Raw genomic sequence first — 19,584 nt, 5'->3', positions numbered from 1 at the left:
GAAATATGTTGTTTTATTAACTTTGTAAAGACTTGCGAGTCATAAACAAATAAAGAAAGTTTGAGTACCCCGGCAACACCTAGCTGGTTGGATCTCCGGTTCTTTCAGGGTCCTCAAACTGCACCAGGGTGAAGAAGACTACAAACTCCCTACTTCTATTCCTAGCATAGTTTTAAACCCTGTTTGGCCAATCAGATTCTTCCAGCTACTAGACTGCTGGTGTTGGTTTTCATTGGGAGTAATCATCATTACTCCTTGCCTCTTCCTTTTCTCAGTTTTTGTAACTTTGTTTGTTAACTGATATTAGCATCCTGGCAGGGGGAGCCAGCCAATCAGGTGGCTAGGAATGCAGGCTTAAAACAGCGATGAAACCCCACGTTCAATGCCACCTGAGGGCCGGCTCCCTCCGTCCCCCCTTTTTTTTCCATTCCCCTCCCCCCTACTTACTTTGTCTCGTGGAAGCAAATCTGCAGCCGCTCCTTGCCCTTGGCTACCGCAGGCCGCCATATAAAGGGAAGAGGGGCTCCGTACGGAGCCCTGCCTTCCCTTTGCATGGCGGCCATCTTAAGACAGTATTTTCAGTCATTGAACAGTGCGCACAAGGCATCCTGTTCAATGACTGAAAATACTTTTTTATTAGCACCCCGGGTTACGGCTTTGGTAGCCCGGGGTGCTAATGACCTTAAGCCCCTTCCCAAGTGCTGGAACGGGCGGCAACGGCTCAGAGCACTTGTTAATGGCCCTCGCTTCGCTCGGGCTGTTAACTTGGGCTGCTGGGCCGTTACCCCCCGTTCCATCCCTTGCAACGTGGGCTTAACACCACATTGAAGAGAACTGTCATTGAACGTGGTGAGTTTTTCAGGGGGATTATGGCAATATGCCATTAAGGCATGAGGAATGGTGGGAATATCCATAAAAGCGAAAGGGGGATACCATGTCTCACCTGATGATATCATGTCATCCCCCTGAGGGTCGCCTCCACCCATGTGATCCTGCCTCAATTAGCCGCCCCCAGGATCAGCTAGCGCTGCTGTCCCCTGGCCACATGAGGAGAGGCTACCTCAGAGAAAGGAGTAATGACATCATCAGTTCATCACACTGCATACTAGACTAATTCTTGTTGTAAAAACTGGAGAACTGGATTTTGGTGCAGGGGCTGATATATAGGGAAGCGATGATGGCTGTCTGCGTAATGAAGGGTTTGTATGTCTGTGTTCCATATTTGGAAATAATTTGATGCCTTCCAAACAGAGGGAGAGCCATGTAATAATGTTTCCTGAACATGAAGGTGAGTTTTGTTTTCTCTTTCTCTCTCTATCTCTCACTTTCTCCTCCCCAGTTCCAACCACAAACCACAATATTACTTTTTGGTTCTTTTTTTGCTCATTCAAGGAGTATAATGAAATCTTCAAAATAAACATCACTCTTTTCTCTTTGTTTGCAAAAAGTGCAAAGTATACTAACTTAATGGTAATGTGTGATGCTAAATGTGATTGTCTTAAATAGTATGTTTTCATACCTTTTTCAGCTATTTCTGAAATGGATGTCTGTTTTGCCTTGGTCTTAATCTCATTTACTGTGTTATAGGGTGTTGCAAAACATTGCAGACCACAAGCCAAGGACACATTATCTAGTGGCAGTGGATGATTCAGCTCATACACTTGAGGAAATTGTGAAGGTAAATAATCAATGGATTTGTTGTGCCTTAGCATTCATGTTTTGATTTGATAGCATATTGCAAAATATATTAAAAGTACTGCGTGATCCCCTTTGATAAAAGTTTGAAGGCAATGCTGGAGTCAAAGCAAATAAAATGAGGAGACATTATGTTATTTGTTCATTCATTCATTTCCTTTTATTTAGAAATACATTTCTTTTGACACATATATACAACAGCAAAGAATGAAATTATTACAGTCAGAAATCCATTAAAATGCATAATATATCACTTAATCTAAAATAAGTTCTTAAAAACCGTAACAATAACTGGTCTAGTAAATCCACTTGATAATTTATGTTTCATTCTAAAAAAAACAGGCATTTTTAATATGATTTGGCATCGCCATTACAACCTTAGGAAGAGTAACCAAATTAAAAAACACTAAACCATATCATGGATTTAAAAACACTTTTTGAATTATGGGATTTATACAATAAATGCATTCCTAAACTACAATGGGGATTCCAGCATGACATGTTTTCCATTTTCTTCTATAACTTGCAATATGGACACTTATTTGATGAATTAGGAGACCATGTCGAGGTGTCCGACGTCCCCTCCTCTCCCCCTTCTGTGAGGCAAAAAATCTTGGTGTCATCTTCGACTCCCCTCTCTTCTTCTCTCCTCACATCACAGACCTTGCACACAAGGCCCACTTTCAGCTACCCCTCCTCAGAGGCATTCTCCCTTTCCTCACCTTCCGCCAGAAACTCAATGTCTCCAGAGCTCTGGTCCTCTCCAGTCTGGACTACTGCAACAGCCTCTTCCTCAATCTGCCTAACTTCTCCCTTCGCCCCCTTCAACTAATCCAGAATACGACTGTGAGATTTATCCTTGGCCTCAAGCCCAGGGACCGCATCTCTCCAGCCCTAAAATCTCTCCACTGGCTCTCAATTGCTGCAAGGATTAAGTTCAAGACCCTCTGCATCATCCACAAGGCTTTCTGTGGCCTGGGGCCCCGCTACATCCAACTCTTTCTAAATACCTCCCTGCTCGAGCCCTTCGGTCTTCTAGCTCCAAGTGACTGCAGATCAGATGCTTTTCCAAGCAGAGAGTTAGGGGTAGATCACAGGTGCTTCCATCTGGAATGGCTTCCCTGCCCCTGTCAGACTTGTGCCTGATCTCTGTAAGTTCCGGAAGCTTCTCAAGACCATTTTTCTTTTCCCCGTTCCCTCTTCCCTCCCCTGCTAATGTCCCCCTTTGCCTCTTGACTGGCTGCCTGGTTCCTTCAGATTCTTATAGGCCACCAGGCCTCCTAGACCAGTCTACCCTTGCACTTGGTCTCCTCTGACAACCCCCCAACTTGCACTTGCCCTCCAGACTCCCTCCCCCTGCACTAGCCTGGCTCTGCCTGCAGCCATTGAGCCCTTCCAGGCCTGTCCCTAGCACTTAGCACGTGGACCTTCTTCCCCTGCACTCTCTGCATTCCCCTGGCACTGTCCACCTGGACTAGCCTGGCACTCGCTTTACCCACGGGCCCTTCTGCCCTGAATGGCACTTCTTGTTACTGCAATTATCCAATCCACATGTCACAAGGCCTAGTAGGACCGTTTTTGTTTTTCTTCATCCCTGATTCTTTTCACTCCCCCACCCCCTATCTTGTTGCGCCTTGAAACACCTTGTGTATAGGCGCATTATAAATGCCCAATAAATAAAATTCAAATTCTTGGGTTGGTAGCAGAGGATTGCATATATGTTTTAAACCTAAATGTATAAGACAGTCATGTCTACCATCAGCAATAATACTTTTTTAATGACATTTCAAGGCTACTGGTGTATTAAGTCAGAGCCAAAATACAATGGGATGCAGACAAACCTTATGCTCTAAAGGATGAATGCCTAGTTCCAACTCAAGCAGTTTAGTAGTGCTTGTTTGGGATGTAACATAATTTTTTCTGAAAGCTCTTCTCATCAGTCACCAAATTGGTTAATGGGGCATGGTCCCACAACTCAGCACTATACAAAATTGATGTGTAAGCCTATCCTTTTCCCTCAGTTTACCGACCTCGTAGAATGTGCCCCTCTCCACCATGGCACCCTCATGTACGCCGTGACCTGCACTAACAGTGGATCGAGGTCCACATGAAGATGGCCGCCGCTATGACATACCACCGTGCCTGCTTACATATCAACAGAGCGAAGCACCTGGCAGTCCCAAGCGTCTTGATTGGGTGAACCCTGAAACAAATGGGACTCTGACATCAAGTCGGGAGGTGTAGCCAGGCCCAGCTCGAAGGCCCTGATCTAAGGCTACAGCCCTGTCTTCCCTGGGTTCCAGCGAAATAACACCATCTTTTGGATAAGATCTACTCCTCCTAAGGTGTACCTCCCATCTGTCTCCCCTTCCATACGCTCGGGTAAGAGGTGCACTTATCCCCCTCTCCCCTCCCAGAACTCCAGCCATGCTCTTTCTAATGCATGTGTAATTGCTAACATGATCTGCACTTACCCATCACCCGTCTACCATGAACGTCTGTACTGCGTGGTACTATGTGCAGTTGCTTCCCACAGCTCTCCCCCTCCCTCTGGTCACCCCCCACTAGTTGCAGTATCATTTCGACCTCCACCGCTGAAGCAAGTACCTTGTACTCAAGATCCAGCCCTCTACTTGTGGCGCGCCCCAGTGCCTTTGTCCTTCCATACCTGCGTATTGTTCCTAATTCATGCCACAATACCTCCCTACCTTCCTTTGTTCTGTTTCTCATGTTAGGGCCGGATGCTGGCATGCTCCAATATATGGGTACCTACCGATACCTTCCGGATCCGTTGCTGCACTCAATGTCCTACCTGCTTGCTCATCAGTGCCTAATGTGGTTCCTTGCACGATATGGATTGCCTCATTCCTATCTGGCCTCCCTTATTCTTATTCCTTTTGCCTCACCTTACCAGGGTATTTTATTTCTCCGCACCCTCCCTTCTGTCATCCATATGTGGGCTCCTGGACATTTGAACCCTGGTGTGCTTTACATCTCTGCACCCTTCATCCTGTACTGCATATGTATGCTCCTACTTTTCCTCTCCTACCATCCTCTAGCTCGCTTTCCTGTTCCTCTCATACCCCCTCCAATCTCCTCTTTCTATGTCACAGCACTTGCACTATCTGAAATGTCGTCAGGCCTAGTACGGTAGACCTGTTATATATTTAGTCTGTCTGTTTGTTCATAATTATTGTCCGTACCGTTCCGTGTCTGTACCATTATAACTCTTTAGCACTTGCCCTTTCTAAATGACTCTAGGCCTAGTAAGAATGTTGTTTGATTGCATTTACCCTTGTACCCTCCCTTGCCTTGAAGTGCTTTGAAACAATTTTCCTTGTAAATAGGCGCTATACAAATAACCAATACATAAATAAAAGCCTGTACCACATAAATTTCAGTTGTCAGTAGAACTGCCTTTCCGCCACATCTGTTTGCAAATAAGAGGGTTCACTGCAATTTGCTGTTTAAACATAGATTCTCAATGGTCGAAGTGATCTTTCAAAGAACCGTTATCTGACAATCTCATTCCGAGATAATAAAAATTGTTGGCCTGTTTGACAACACCACCATTAAACGTAAGTCTGACTTTAATGGCTTTAGTTAAATGGCAAGGCATAGGAATGATGGTGCAAAACAAAAAGGTGATGGCTGGAAGGTTTTGAATTAATCATAACCACGGACACAGCTCTGGCCGAAGCATGTCTGTGGATACTTGTGGTCTCCCTTCTGGCTGCTGCCGCATACTGGTGCTGGGGATAGGGAGCTGCTCACGCTCCCTGCTGTGATTTGTGAGAGGCCAGAAATACGAGGCGGACAACTTGATGGAGGTTTTTTACAAGTAGCCATTTTCTTAAAATAGAAGAATCTAATAAACGCCTCGCTTTCCCTAACCTACAGAGGATTTGCCTGCCTATAAAACTAAGATTAACTAAATGAGAATCTGTCCCTCACACATATACATACATCACAATCATATAAGTGAAGAGGAAGTGCCAAGCACCATCCACGCTTCAGCCACCCCCTTCGTAGTACCAGGTACTTTCACGCCAAAATATGTGACATATGATGAACAAATAAACCAGCAAAGAGCAGCAGTTCTCCAGCATGGGGTCTGGCATGGATTCATATGCTCATGAATATTCCCCGTCAGGCTGGGAATCCTCGGTAAAGAAAAATCAGTATCAGTTTTGTTTCTGATCTGTCTTTCGTAGTAGTAACCAATCACTGATCTCTGCGTCATACTGACCACAGCCAATGACTGCCATCTCCCTAAGCCCCGCCTCTAGCAGCCATCTTCAGATTTTTACCGCACGTACAAGTGTTGGGATCCTCGTGTTATTGCTCTCGAGCTTTAGTGCGTTTTCGCGCTTTTTCATAGGTAAATTCTCTCTTTTTTCGGTCAAAAGAGCCTCAAGCTCCACCGTTTCTTTATCCGATCAAAGGGGACCCGTGTCGGATTCTTCTACGCCCCTCAACGGTGAAGATTTCGTCGAGCCACGCTTTTGGAGGACTCCAGAAGTTTCTCAGGCCCATCTCGGACATGGCCCAGGAGAAGGGAAGCTCGACGCCCGTAAAGCTGTTCAGGGTCTGCCCTGGATGCCAGCTTCAGAATGTCTTTAAGGAGGACGAACACTCCCTTTGCCTCTACTGCCTGCATGAGGACAAGACGCACGTGGAGAAGGACTGTGCGTTTTGTGGCAATATGTCGGAGCGGACCATGAAGGACCGCCATGTGCGTCTCGCCAACTGGCTGGAAGGGAAGAGCCCATCAGGCGAGAAAAAGAAGAAGTCCGAGCGGTCATCTAAGACCTTTGAGGGCGCCCCGGCGACGGGGGCCCAACAGAAGGCCAAGCACCGCGAGTCCGCTGGCACCGGGAGCGCCGAACGGTCGGGCTCTACGGTTGCCAGGCAGGGCGCATCCTCCCCGGCGCCATCGACCACGAGCCAACGCTCTGGCTCGGGTAAGAGGAAGGCCGAGCACCCGGCGAAGCTCCTGGAGAGACCCCGGTCGAGCTCGAAGGCCCAATCGGAGGGGGAGCGAGGCGGTGACCCTCCCCCCAAGGAGAAGGCGGTGAGCGCACCTAAGGTGGTGAAAGCCTTGATCCACCCTGCCAAGGCCTCTATCGAGACAGTCGCGGTGGCCCTGGCTCAGCTTGTGGAGGCTACACCAGTGGAGGCGACCTCGGGGTCCAGTCTCCCTGCCACCGCGGAGGGAGTCCTCTTTCAAGCCCATCGACAGGACCCCCGTGAAACCTCCGGCGGAGAAGAAAAAGGGGGGGGGCAGGAGGTCGTCGTGGATTCGGCCTCAACCTCTGAAGAGGAGCTGATCGAAGTCTTAAGCCACGGCATTGGCGTGGAAGAAGACCAGCCCGTCGGGAGGGACCCCGACGTAGGAGACGACGAGAACGTCAAGGGTGCCGACGAGGCTCCTGACAGTCCGTCGGAATCCCCTCAACCAGTGCCGCAAGACAACTCGGCGGCCATTTTGTTGGCTATACAGTCCTTATGCTCGGAGATAAGGACGAGATTGCCTTTACCACCAACGGAGGAACCGCTCCCGATGGGGGACCTGGAGCCAGGCCCTTCTGGGAGCCCTCCTCCTAAGAGAAGAAGGATTCATCCTCCACCTCCTTTTCAGCCATCGCGCCCTGCTCAGCCCTCCTCCCCGTGCACGACCCGTGGGGATGATACGGGGACTGACACGGCCGTGACGAGTACAGACGACGAGGTTTACGACGAGGATCTTCCGTCGTCACCTCCTCCCCGGGCTTCCCCGCCCGACGAGATTGGATCGTTTCATGCCATGATCGCCAGGGCATCCGAGCTTTTCCAGCTCTGCCCGGAAGAAAAGAAGAAGGAAGGTTTCCTTTATCAACGGCGCAAGACCAAGAGGAAGACGGTACTCGCTGTACCTCAGCTGGATGATATCTGGGATGAGGGTCTCGCCCTCCTCAAGAACCCATCCACAAGGCCTGCGAGAAGGGATCGGTACGAGAAGAAGCACCAGGTCCCGGACGCGGCCCCCTTGTGCCTTCGGGCACAGCCGACCCCGGACTCGGTCGTCTCCGCGGCGGCCAGGAAGAAAGCGGGGGGGGCTTCGGCCTCAACGTCAACCCCCCCCCCGGACGGCGAGGGAAAGAAATTGGACACGATGGGACGCAGAGTCATCTCATCGGCAGCGATGACGATTAAGGCTGCCAACGCCTTGGCTATCGTAGCCCGCTACGACAGGGTGTTGTGGTACAAGATCGCCCCCCTGCTGGACTTCCTACCGGACGACAAGAGGCCGGAGGCCCTAGAGATCTTGCAGGAAGAAGTGGCGTTGGACCACGCCATTACGATAGCGACAGACATCGCTGACACTGGATTTCGCCAGTTGGGCAACGGCGTGTGCCTTAGACGGCGTGGATGGCTCAAGGCAACAGACATCCGGCAGGACGTGCAGACCAGAGTTTTGGACATGCCGTACGACGGGAGCAACCTGTTTGGGAAAACAGTGGACAATTCCCTACAAGCCATCAAGACGGACACGGAGACGGCCCGGGCTCTTGGTGTTCTCCAGCAACGACAGCCGCCCTTTCGGAGCACCAGAGTCAAGCAGGGTGCCTCCAAAGGTTCCGGCGGCGGATATTCCACCTACCGTCAAGCGGCCCGTTCGTCGTCACAGGAAGCCTACAGAGGACGAGGCAAGTCGGGCGGAACCCGCCGTCGTCGCCAGGGAGGACAAGGCGGCAAAGCCTCGTCGAAGCAGGACTGAACCGGCCGTGGGGTCGGGCCCCCACCGAAGCATCCCAGTGGGAGGCCGGCTGGCGAACTTCGTCAGCGTGTGGGAGTCCATCTCCACTGACCGTTTGGTGCTGGACGCCCTGGCCCAGGGTCACGCGCTCGAGTTTCTAAAGAAGTGCCCGCGCGTCCCCCCCATGGCCAGGAAGCAACATCACGTCCCTCAACTTCTCTTGGAAGTAAAGGCGATGCTCAAGAAAGGCACCATCGAGCTCGTCCCAAAGAGGCTTCGGGGCTCCGGAGTTTACTCAAGATACTTCCTCGTGAAGAAGAAGACAGGAGGATGGTGTCCCATCCTGGACCTACGACGATTGAACAAATTCATCAAGGCACAGAAGTTCCGGATGGTCACCCTCCAGCATGTCCTGGGTCAGCTGGAGGAGGGCGATTTCCTGTCGTCATTGGATTTGGAGGATGCTTGCTTCCATATCCCCATCCTAAAGGGACACCGAAAGTTTCTCAGATTCGTGGTCCAAGGGCGTCACTACCAGTTCAGAGCCCTTCCCTTCGGATTGAGGTTGGCACCCAGGGTGTTCACCAAGTGCCTCGCACCGGTGGCGGCGCGGCTGCGCCTGGAGGGGATCCACGTCTACCCCTACCTGAACGACTGGCTCACCCGAGCAAAGACAAGGGAGCTCGCCGCGGAGCACACGGCGAGGACCGTCCAACTACTCACGGACCTGGGATTCTCCATAAACTATGCCAAGTCCCACCTGGTGCCCGCGCAAGACGCACTGTTTCTGGGAGCGAAACTCAATACAGTGGCGCTTCTGGCCTCTCCGTCGGAGGAAAGGACGAGGGCCATCTTGGGCAAGGTGCAGCGGATGCTGGTTGCGGACGCGGCCAGGGTGAGGTCCATCAAATCCCTCCTCGGAATGATGTCGTCTTGCATTTATCTCATTTGCCTGTGCAGGCTTCGGATGCGCCCGTTACAGGACGCTCGCTGGATCCAGACGACGGGCAGCTTCGAGGACAGGATCACACTCGACGAGAGCTTCCGATGAGCGATCCGGTGGTGGGGCACCCGCGCATCTGACGGCGGGCATGGACTTCCAGACCCCGGGCCACCAGAAGACAGTGACCACGGATGCCTCCCTGGAAGGGTGGGGAGCACACACCGAAAATCTGCACGCGAGAGGCCTTTGGCTTCCAACGGAGAAGTCCCTCCATATCAACGTCCTGGAGCTCCGTGCAGTGTTTTGGGCCCTCAGGTCCTTTCTTCCGACCCTCAAGGGCAAGGTGGTGAGGATCTTCACCGACAACACCACCACCATGTTCTACATCAGGAAGCAGGGCGGTACCAGATCCCCAGCCCTGTCCAAGGAGGCGCTGGATCTGTGGCATTAGGCCGTCGCCCAAGGGATGTTTCTGGTGCCGTTTCATCTGGCAGGAATAAAAAACACCATCGCCGACTCGCTCAGCAGAGAGCTGCGCTCGTGCCACGAGTGGGAACTACGACAGGATCTAGTGGACCGCCTCTTCCGACGGTGGGGCACACCCCAGATCGATCAGTTCGCGACGGCGGCGAACTCCAAGTGCCGGAGGTTCGCCAGCAGGTTTCCCAAGCCGAGGAGTATGGGTGATGCTTTCTCGTTCCCTGGGGAGGGCCTGTTTCTATACGCGTTCCCTGCATTGCCGTTGCTGATCCGGCTCATGAACCAGCTCAAGAGGTCACGGTGCAGGATGATCCTCGTCGCACCTGCGTGGCCGAGGCAGATATGGTTCCCGGACCTTCTGGACTTGTCAGCGTCCCCGTCAATCAAGCTGCCAGTGGACGCGGATCTTCTCTCCAGGGAAGGAGGCGCCATCCTCCATCACGACCCGAAGTCGCTGAACTTGCAGGCCTGGCTCCTGCAGCGTTAGAGTTTGGAGGTTACGACATACCGGCCGACTGCAGAGAGGTTCTTGCAAAGGCCAGGGCGTCCTCAACTCTTAAATTCTACGGACACAAATGGAAGAGGATCTCTGTCTGGTGCCACACACAGAAGATTAACCCTCTACGGATTACGGCTCCTCAAGTACTGCCGTACCTACTGTCGCTGGCCAAGGCTGGACTGGCGCACGCTTCCATCAAGATTCATCTTGCTGCGATCTCCTGATATACCAGAACCACGGGACGGACGTCTTTGTGGTCTCATCGTCTGGTGAAAGAATTCATGAAGGGACTGTTCAGGTCGTTCGCGCCGGTGAAGGCTGCGGCCCTGGCGTGGGAGCTCAACGTGGTGCTGACCAAGCTCATGGGACCTCCGTTCGAGCCTCTGCACTCAGCTCTGTTGAAGTTCTTGTCGTGGAAAACAGCGTTTCTTGTGGCCATCACCTCCGCACGACGGGTGGGAGAGATCCAGGCCCTTTCCTGCAAGCCCCCGTACTTGACTTTTCAAGACACGAGGGTAGTGCTCAGGACGCACCCCTCCTTCATGCCCAAGTTGCCGTCAGACTTCCACCTCAACGAACCCTTGGTGTTGCCTGTTTTCTTCCCGTCGCCTTAGTCGCTGGCTGAAAGGACTTTGCACTCGCTGGATGTGGCTAGAGCGCTGAAGTTCTACGTGGAGCGCACAAAGGGTTTTCGGAAGACGTCACAACTTTTTGTGAACTTTGGACCTGTCAATCAGGGGAAGGCTCTCTCAAAGGCTTCCATTTCCAGATGGCTCTCCGGCTGTATCATGTACTGTCATCGGTTGGCAAACCGACCTCTGCCCGGCCGTCCGAGAGCCCATTCCAACAGAGCGATTGCAGCTACCACGGCGTTCCTATCTGGTGTGCCCCTGCTGGATATCTGCAGGGCTGCTACGTGGAGGTCGACGCACACCTTCACGAAATTCTACTGCGTCGACCGGGATTCCAGGGAGGAGTCCAGGGTCGGCCAAGCAGTGCTGCGCAACCTGTTCGCCTAAGGTGAGCCTGGTGAGAAAGTAAGAGATGCTTAATGTAGAGTTGTTGTATTGCTTAATGTTGAGCCTGTTGCCGCCTCCCGTGGTTGTGCATGTGTGTACTGCTATGTATTCTTTTATTCATGAGCATGTGAATCCATGCCAGACCCCATGCTGGAGAAGGAACAAGTTACTTACCTGTAACTATTGTTCTCCAGCATGGGTCTGGCATGGATTCACATGCGACCCCTCCCGCCTACCCCTCTGCGGCTCTTCACTTGGTCATACTGCCACTTCACGTACTACCAAATCTGAAGATGGCTGCCAGAGGCGGGGCTTAGGGAGATGGCAGTCATTGGCTGTGGTCAGTATGACGCAGAGATCAGTGATTGGTTACTACTACGAAAGACAGATCAGAAACGAAACTGATACTGATTTTTCTTTACTGAGGATTCCCAGCCTGACGGGGAATATTCATGAGCATGTGAATCCATGCCAGACCCATGCTGGAGAACAAGAGTTACAGGTAAGTAACTTGTTCCTTGTGCTCTACCCAGTGCCTATTCAGAGTAACAGAACCTATTGAAGTACGGACACCTAAGAAAACCTGGACAGTAAGGTACCCATTGAGAACCATATCTACAAGCAAGACAAAATGACGTTTGTCAGAATGGAATAACTGAGGAAGCCAACAAGGTAATAAAGGAAGACGAATGGTGACGTCATAAGAAATCGGATTGACGCACATATAGAAGATATAATGACCTGAGAATACTGACAAGACATGAAATACCATGGATAAGTGACATCTTGAGCCCAAGGTGAAGAAGTTGATGTCAAAATGAAGACACTTATGCCATATGCACGATGAAGATATTCAGTTAGTTTAAACGTGTACAGATGCAAGAAACCGCAAGAAGCAAAGAAATTGTTAAGCTTGCTTATGCTTAGTAGCAAAAAGATTGCAGCCACTTGCCGCAATCTTTTTGCTACTAAGCATAAGCAAGCTTAACAATTTCTTTGCTTCTTGCGGTTTCTTGCATCTGTACACGTTTAAACTAACTGAATATTTTCATCGTGCATATGGCATAAGTGTCTTCATATATATATATATATATACACCCCTCAAAAGCACTTTATAGATGAGTGTAAATCCATTACGCACATAAGCAGAATTGAACAAAGGTTACTAAAGGTCTCAAGAAGAGAGTGTTGCGGCAAACAAATTGAGAATTAAGACGGAGAGAAACCCAGCTGAAGGTAACCATGCCAAGAAGCCAAGGTCGTATCGGGCTGGAAAAGGCCAACAGTGGATACAATGAAAGAGAAAAAGAACAGAGTATCCTGTTCAGAAAGGTCAAGATAAGCCACAGTTGGTAGGAGACTGGCAGAATTAAAACAAATATACAAAATTACACAAGGAAGAGGTCGATTTCACGGTGTCCTAATCACGTGACAAGGCAGGCAGGAAGGGATGAGACTTTCACACCTACGCATGGATCCCTGCCATACCCATACTCCTTAAACTTTCTCAGACCAAGAAGCAGACTCGAGGCCAAATTACAAAGAAGTAATTGACGCATGATCACTGAGGCGATGATTGATTGTGACATAATTAGAGGGAAGCTGGGGTGCAGGCAAACTCCCTTCACCTGCCTGGTTGTTCTGCATGCTGCTAGACGCAAGTGGAAAAGTATGAGTGGGGTTGATGCCAACCCAATCGTAGTGGACCGTGTAATCTAGGGTCCTATAGTGAGTAGAACCAATAAGACGTTGTACTTTTAGTGACATTTATAGTAGCCTTTTTAAAGGAAGGGCTTAGTTGCCCCACCTGACATTGATTATCCAATCCCCTCTCCCCGTTACCACATACAGTCATAGTACCTATGTTAAAGTTAACTTCCTATAACCAATCACGCTGCATGTTAGGTTTTTAAGATTGCGAGTCAGCGATGACGAGTTTTTGATATAAATACTGTTATTTCTGTAATTAAGTGGATTTGAAGGAGAAGGAAGAATGAGCGGTTGCTGATGTTCATTGTACTCCCCGTTTTTTTGTACTTGTCATTAAACGGACTCCCTTTGCCAAACTATTGAGTTGCCTTAGGTATTTGATGCAAGAGTACAAATCTGCATCCCCATCTATCTGGAGGGTGCTGCTACTCATCTTAAAGGGCTGTTTGGAGATCCTCAGTCAAATGGGCCAGCTAGGGTCCATCCAGTTCATAGGTATTTATATGGCTGTTCATATTCAACAAAATAACAGGTATACTCAAACACAAACCTTATAACCAAATATCCTTATGCCCAGGGTCGGATCCCCTTCCCCAAGATTAAAGCTGGATTTTTCAAACAAAGGTTCCAATTAGTAAAGTTCCTTCCAAATAGCCAAGTTCTACTTTCAGCACAAAATTCCTTTACTCCTTGAAGATTTTACTTGGCACTTGGATTTTCTTATATTTTAAACAAGATTCATCATTCTTCAGAATACATTTTTCCACAAACTGTTGTTGTTTCAAACCAAAAAAGGTTTTGTCTTCACACTTACAGTGAATATTTCAATAGAACGTTTCCTCTTTAGAACAGGCAACTACTTCACATATCTTCTTTATAAATAACAATGATTTAATCAGGATGGTTTTACCACAGTACATCAAACATATTGGTGGCCTTGCCATTTTCTTTCCCCCACAACCTTTCACCATAATGTAGTACTTCAATGTCTTCTTCCTGGTCAACTAACCTGCCAGGACTACCACTTATGATCCCTTTCCTGGTGTACTCGACTGTCGGGACAAAACTCCTACCACTAGTGGCTTTAGAGCATCCAGAGGTACAGAAACTGCTCTTCTGAACACCTGTGAAGACCTGCTCTCAAACCTTGACTCTAACCCTCCCTCTGTCCTTATTCTTCTTGACCTCTCCTCTGCTTTCGATACAGAAAACCACAACCTCCTGATCTCCCATCTATGTGAGACCCTGGCATCAAAGATCATGCCCTGGCGTGGCTAGCATCCTTTCTCTCAGACTGTCCTTCCCAGGTAGAACTTTGGTCCTTTCTCTCCGCTATCACTCTCTCTACTTGTGGTGTCCCCAATGGATCTGATCTATCCCCCTGGTTTTTCAATGTCTACATAGTGAGGCAAATAATTTGGGGGTTATCTTCGACTCTACTCTCTCTTACTCTTCTCCCATCTCGGACATGTCCAAAGAGTCCCACCACCAGCTACACCTCGTCAGAGGTATTCTACCTTTTCCGGCCTTCCCCCAGAGGCTCACTGTCTCCAGAGCTCTGGTTCTCCCAAGACTGGACTATTGCAACATTCTCTTCCTCGATCTTTCTAGATCTACTCTCCGGCCTCTTGAACATATCCAGAACAGAATTGCAAGACTTATCCTTGGCCTCAAGCCCAGGGACTGCATCTCTCTGCCGCTGGCATCCCTCCCGTGGCTTCCCGGGGCTAAAAGGATCAAGTTGAAGTCTCTCTGCATAGTCCACAAGGCTTTCGGGGGCCGGGCGCCTTACTGTGTACAATTCTCTCTTCCTAAATGCTCTCCTTCCAGGGCCCTCCACTCGGCCTCCTCCTACTCTCCGCTGGTAAAATGTTTTTCCAAACAGAAATTTGTGGGTAGATCCTTATTTACTGCAGGTGCCTCCCTCAACAGCCTACCTGCCTGTCTCTGTCTTGAGTTGGACTTCCTTAAGTTCCAGAAACTCCTCAAGATCTTCCTCTTCTCTTAGTCTTTCTTCCTCCCTTTCCTTGCTAACCTCCTTTCTCTTGTCTCCTGCTTCCCTCCTTTGTTCTCTTCCACAACCTGCTCAGTTTGCTGACTGGTCGCCTGGTGCACCACCAGAGCCTCACAGGTCCCAGGCTTCCCTGCCAGTACTGCACTTGCCTCTGGGCCTCCGCACTCTGCCTGCAATACTGCACTTGGAATGCGTTTCATGAGAGTGGCAACCACTCTGCGCTTAACCCTGGCCTACGCTGTACTGGGCGCACTTGTCCCTCTACCCCTCCCTCGCACTTCCTGTCAGCACACTTACATGATTTTGAATGTACTAGGCTTAGCAGGTTTGTCTGCCCTGTCCTCCTCTGTGCCCCCTCCCTAGCTTGGTTGTGCCTGAAATACTCTTCCATAGGCGCAATGATGACCAACCTTTTGTCTTTGTATGGCTTCGAACTATGCCATACATATAGAATTAGGACCCCCCCCCCATATAGATGACGAATGGCAAATGGCCCCATTCTTACATTGGTTGGCACTTTGGTCTAATCGAAAAGCTAGTTTAGCTCACTCGATTATTAAAACTTTTAATGCAAGTTTGTTGTGGCACAAAATACCATGGCTAAACCTTATTGCCAAGTGTGCACTACAGTTGAATGCCCAGAGTCTCCATTGCCCGCTGCTCTTTTAACACCTGCTATACTGCAAATAAATGTAAGCAATCGTTTTCTTCCATTATTGTGTCTCATAGAGAAATATTAGAGCTCCAAGTGGAGTCCAATAGAAAACACCTGCTCATTTCAGGTCTAGAGGGTATTCAGCCCTATTTTATGCATAGCAACAACCCAACAGATCGCTGGGCACTGACTAGGGCTCGCTTCAACTCACTATGGTTGAGGGTGAGAACTAAAAACTGGCACAGTGCTAAGCAGTGCACACCCTGCGCAGAGTGTAATTGGCCAGAAGAAGACCTTCTGCATTTTGTTTTATTCTGCCCTGTCTATTATGATATTAGAAAGAGGACCATCGTACCACTGCTCAAAGATGCTGACTTTATTCAAGCCAGACCTGTGTTGATATTTTTATTGTGAGCATAAACCACCCGGCTGGCATGGGGCTGTTTCGAATTTCTGAGAAAAGCCTGGTACCAACGGAAGATGCTGCTTGACGGTTGAAATGGAATCTGCATGTTACTTTAATTTCATTTATATATTTATTTTTCAACATATCGTACAATGTGATGTACAATGCAATTTTATCTGGTCCTTATTTTTAATCTGTTGTGTGTGTTAGTGCAATGTAATTATGTGAATTGTTGTTGTGTATGCTGGTTTATGGATTGTTTTTATCAGAATAAACTTTGATAATGGTATGTCCTTCACCCTCTCACCCCTCTCCCCCCGCACCCACTCTCTCCCCACTCTTTTCTCAACCACTTATACCAGTAGAAATGCCTCTGGCCTAGTATGCTATTTATTGTTGTTTAGATCATTCAGCATCTTGAAGGCTTAAGAATGACAACTATTTTTTATTTTATTTTAATTTTAATGTTTTTATTTTTATTTACTTGTGTGTAATCGCATTGCTATTTTTACAAGGAAGAGCTGTACATGCACAATTCCTTGAGCTGTGGCCCGGCGAAACACCAGAGATTTATGAAATACAGCAACTTCTATGCCTAGAAGAAGATCAATTCAGCAAATTTGAAGATAGGTTGATCTTTTTGAAAGCAGTTTCAAATAATTTCCCTGAGGTGATGGTCCATTTAATATTTTCTCTGGCCATCAGCCTATTCCACCATACAGTCTCTTCAGCAACAGGAAGGTCCGCACATAGCGGGAACAGATACTCTGCTCTTTCTTGTCTCAGCTTGGGACAATGCATAAAGAGGTGCCTTAAGGTTTCAGTTTGGTTTGTCAAGGCACACAGTCTGCACTACTTATTAATTGTCTGCAATCTGATAGCTAGAATTTCACGGGTATGGAGCAGGTTCAGGTGTGCTCTCATGAAGGTTTTCCTTAACCGTTTGTCTGGTAATTTAGCACAATAGGCCAGCAGCGTTTTCGGTTTGTTGAAGTTAGGAGGCAGATGTTTTACAAGTTTGTTGGCTTGTGCTTTGTCAGATGTTTCAATCCAATCTTGGCATTCCATTTTAAACTTAACTCTCAGTGGGTTTGTAATTAGGTCGTCTTCGGTACAGGCTATCTCGCGCAACTTGGTTTTTTGATTCTCTAACCAAGCGTTTAGAGTGTTTGAGTGCCTACTTGCTATTTCTGTGGCGCTGATCTTATAAATTGGGAGTGTGTCAGGAAGCAGAGTTTTCCTGAATAATTGCGTGGAGCTTTGTTCTACTGTTGATTCCAGGGATTACAGACCCAGGTCGCGTTTTATGGTCGCTATCGAGACTGAGTTGGGCAGGCCAAGCACTAATTTCCATTAGTGTCCTTCAAGTTTGGGCCAAATTGTTGCCAGCATGTGGAGTGTCACGCCCATTCCGAAGGTAAGGGTCGGCACCACTTTTCCTTTGTAAAATTGGATAACTAGCACTAATGAAAATTTGCCATATTTATTGTCAATTGCTCTCATTTGCGCCGTGAGGTTCCTCGTTTGTTCCCATAGGGTCTGCTGCATTTTTAGCTCTTTCACGGAATCATCAATTAGCACTGCCAGGTATTTGAAATGCGGAACCACATCGATACTCGCGTTGTCCGAAAACCATTTTCGATTGTTTGTTTTTTTAATGTTGTTTTTCAAGGATCATTATCTTTGTCTTTGATTTGTTTATTTCCAAGTTGTTTGTTTCCATATAGTGTACAAGGTTGGTGAGTTGTCGCTGGAGGCCGATTTGGGTCTGATCCAACAGGATCAGATCATCTGCATAATAAGATACGCGACACGTTGACATTGCCTAACTTGGGCGGGAAGGCCCTGATGGCTGATTCTGTATCCTTGAAGTCACCCAGGAAAGCAACGCAAAGAGCTGGTGCTAGGGGACAGCCCTGTTTTACCCCGCATTCAGATGGAATTTCTTTTGATAGTAAACCTTCAGATGGAATTTCTTTTGATAGTAAATGACGACTATATCCCCTTGTTCCCTTCCTGCCTTAAAGCACTTTGAAGCACTTCACTTGTGTATAAGCGCTTTACAAATAAACAATTACATTACTACAAGTGATGTGGCTTACTTCAAACATTAAAACTGGGAGCAGAATGGACTGGAGACCCAAGCGCTTATACAGTCTACTGAAATGCCAATTTTAGGCATGCATTAAGTCCTAGACAGATCGCAGCAGGTGAGTGTATTACGTGGGGTATACTGCTCAATACACCACATTGGACAATTTATAAAAACACAGATACATTCACACTGCGCATATGTCAAAATATTAAATACTTGGTCGCATATAATTGATTGAATTCTGAGTCAGCCTGACATATGTTTCGAGCAACTGCTCTTCTTCTGAGGCTTGTGCGCTCTTCTATTCCATCACGTATCACTTGGTATTGAAGGTCATAGTAAAGATGTATTGGTTGAAATCTATATCTCCTCGCAATTGCGGTTGAATAAATAACTTGCCTTTCGGCAATGTGTAGCGTTGTCAATGCTACACATCACCGAAAGACTAGATATATGCGACCAAGCATTTAATATTTTGAGAAATGCGCAATGTGAATGTATGTGTTTTGATTACTTATTTATTTTTTATTTATTTATTTATCTATATAGCGCTAAAGCCCGCAGGCATCAAAGCGCATTCCAAAAAGACAAGACGTATAGATGCAGAGATGGGACAATAGAATGGGCAGAGTAGGTCATTTCAAAGTGATTGGATTGTCGTAATTCAAAGACTTATTTGAATAACAGTGTTTTCAGTTTCTTTCTGAAATGAATGTAGTTGGTTTCAAGTTTAAGTGATATGGGTAGTTTGTTCCATTTTTGGATGCTTCTAGTCAAGAAGGCCTTGCCTAGGCCATTTTGCTTTTTCGTTGCGATAGTTTGGAGCAGGCCTTTATTAGATGATCTTGGGCATCTAAATGGCACGCGCCACTTAAACTGTTTCTTTAGGTAAGCAGGGGCTTTGCCATATAGACATCGATGGACCATGGTGAGGGACTTGAAGATAATTCTCTCTTCCATGGCCAACCAGTGTAGATATTTTCTGTCGCCTGTGATGTGTTCCCATCTTGACCTGCCTGTGATGGCATTGTTTCAAGCATTTATTATTAGCTCCTAGGAGCAGAGAGGTTCCGTAATCTAGTCTAGATAGTATTGTTGGTCTGGCAATGATGGTGCTATTCTTTTGATCGAGCAAAGGCCTAATTTTGTCAATAATTTTTGATGATACTGACAACTTTTTTTTTTTTTTTTAAACTTTGTTTATTAATTATGGTGGTACATGTCGCAGCTTGAACATGACATTACATAGAATACAATTGTTCTTATTACAAAGTCGAAACACAATTACAACCAGCATTTTTTACACAGTCTGTTCGTTTTCGTGTCTAG

The 19,584-nt window shown here is 47.9% G+C and overlaps 1 protein-coding gene across 1 annotated transcript in view; it reads left to right on the top strand.

Moving 5' to 3' along the window:
• Positions 1-19,584, top strand: part of AK7 (adenylate kinase 7) — a 1,456,966-nt gene that overhangs the window by 477,856 nt on the left and 959,526 nt on the right. Inside the window, exon 8 of the mRNA XM_069637722.1 lies at positions 1,588-1,678. Coding sequence (XP_069493823.1) covers positions 1,588-1,678 — 91 coding nt within the window. The remainder of the gene's footprint in view (positions 1-1,587; positions 1,679-19,584) is intronic.

This window comes from Ambystoma mexicanum, chromosome 14 (assembly GCF_040938575.1).
Source record: "Ambystoma mexicanum isolate Mex_15411 chromosome 14, UKY_AmexF1_1, whole genome shotgun sequence".
Classification (NCBI taxonomy): Eukaryota; Metazoa; Chordata; class Amphibia; order Caudata; family Ambystomatidae; genus Ambystoma; species Ambystoma mexicanum.
Note: the sequence above shows the minus strand (reverse complement) of the source record. Positions and strands in the feature narration are given on the sequence as shown.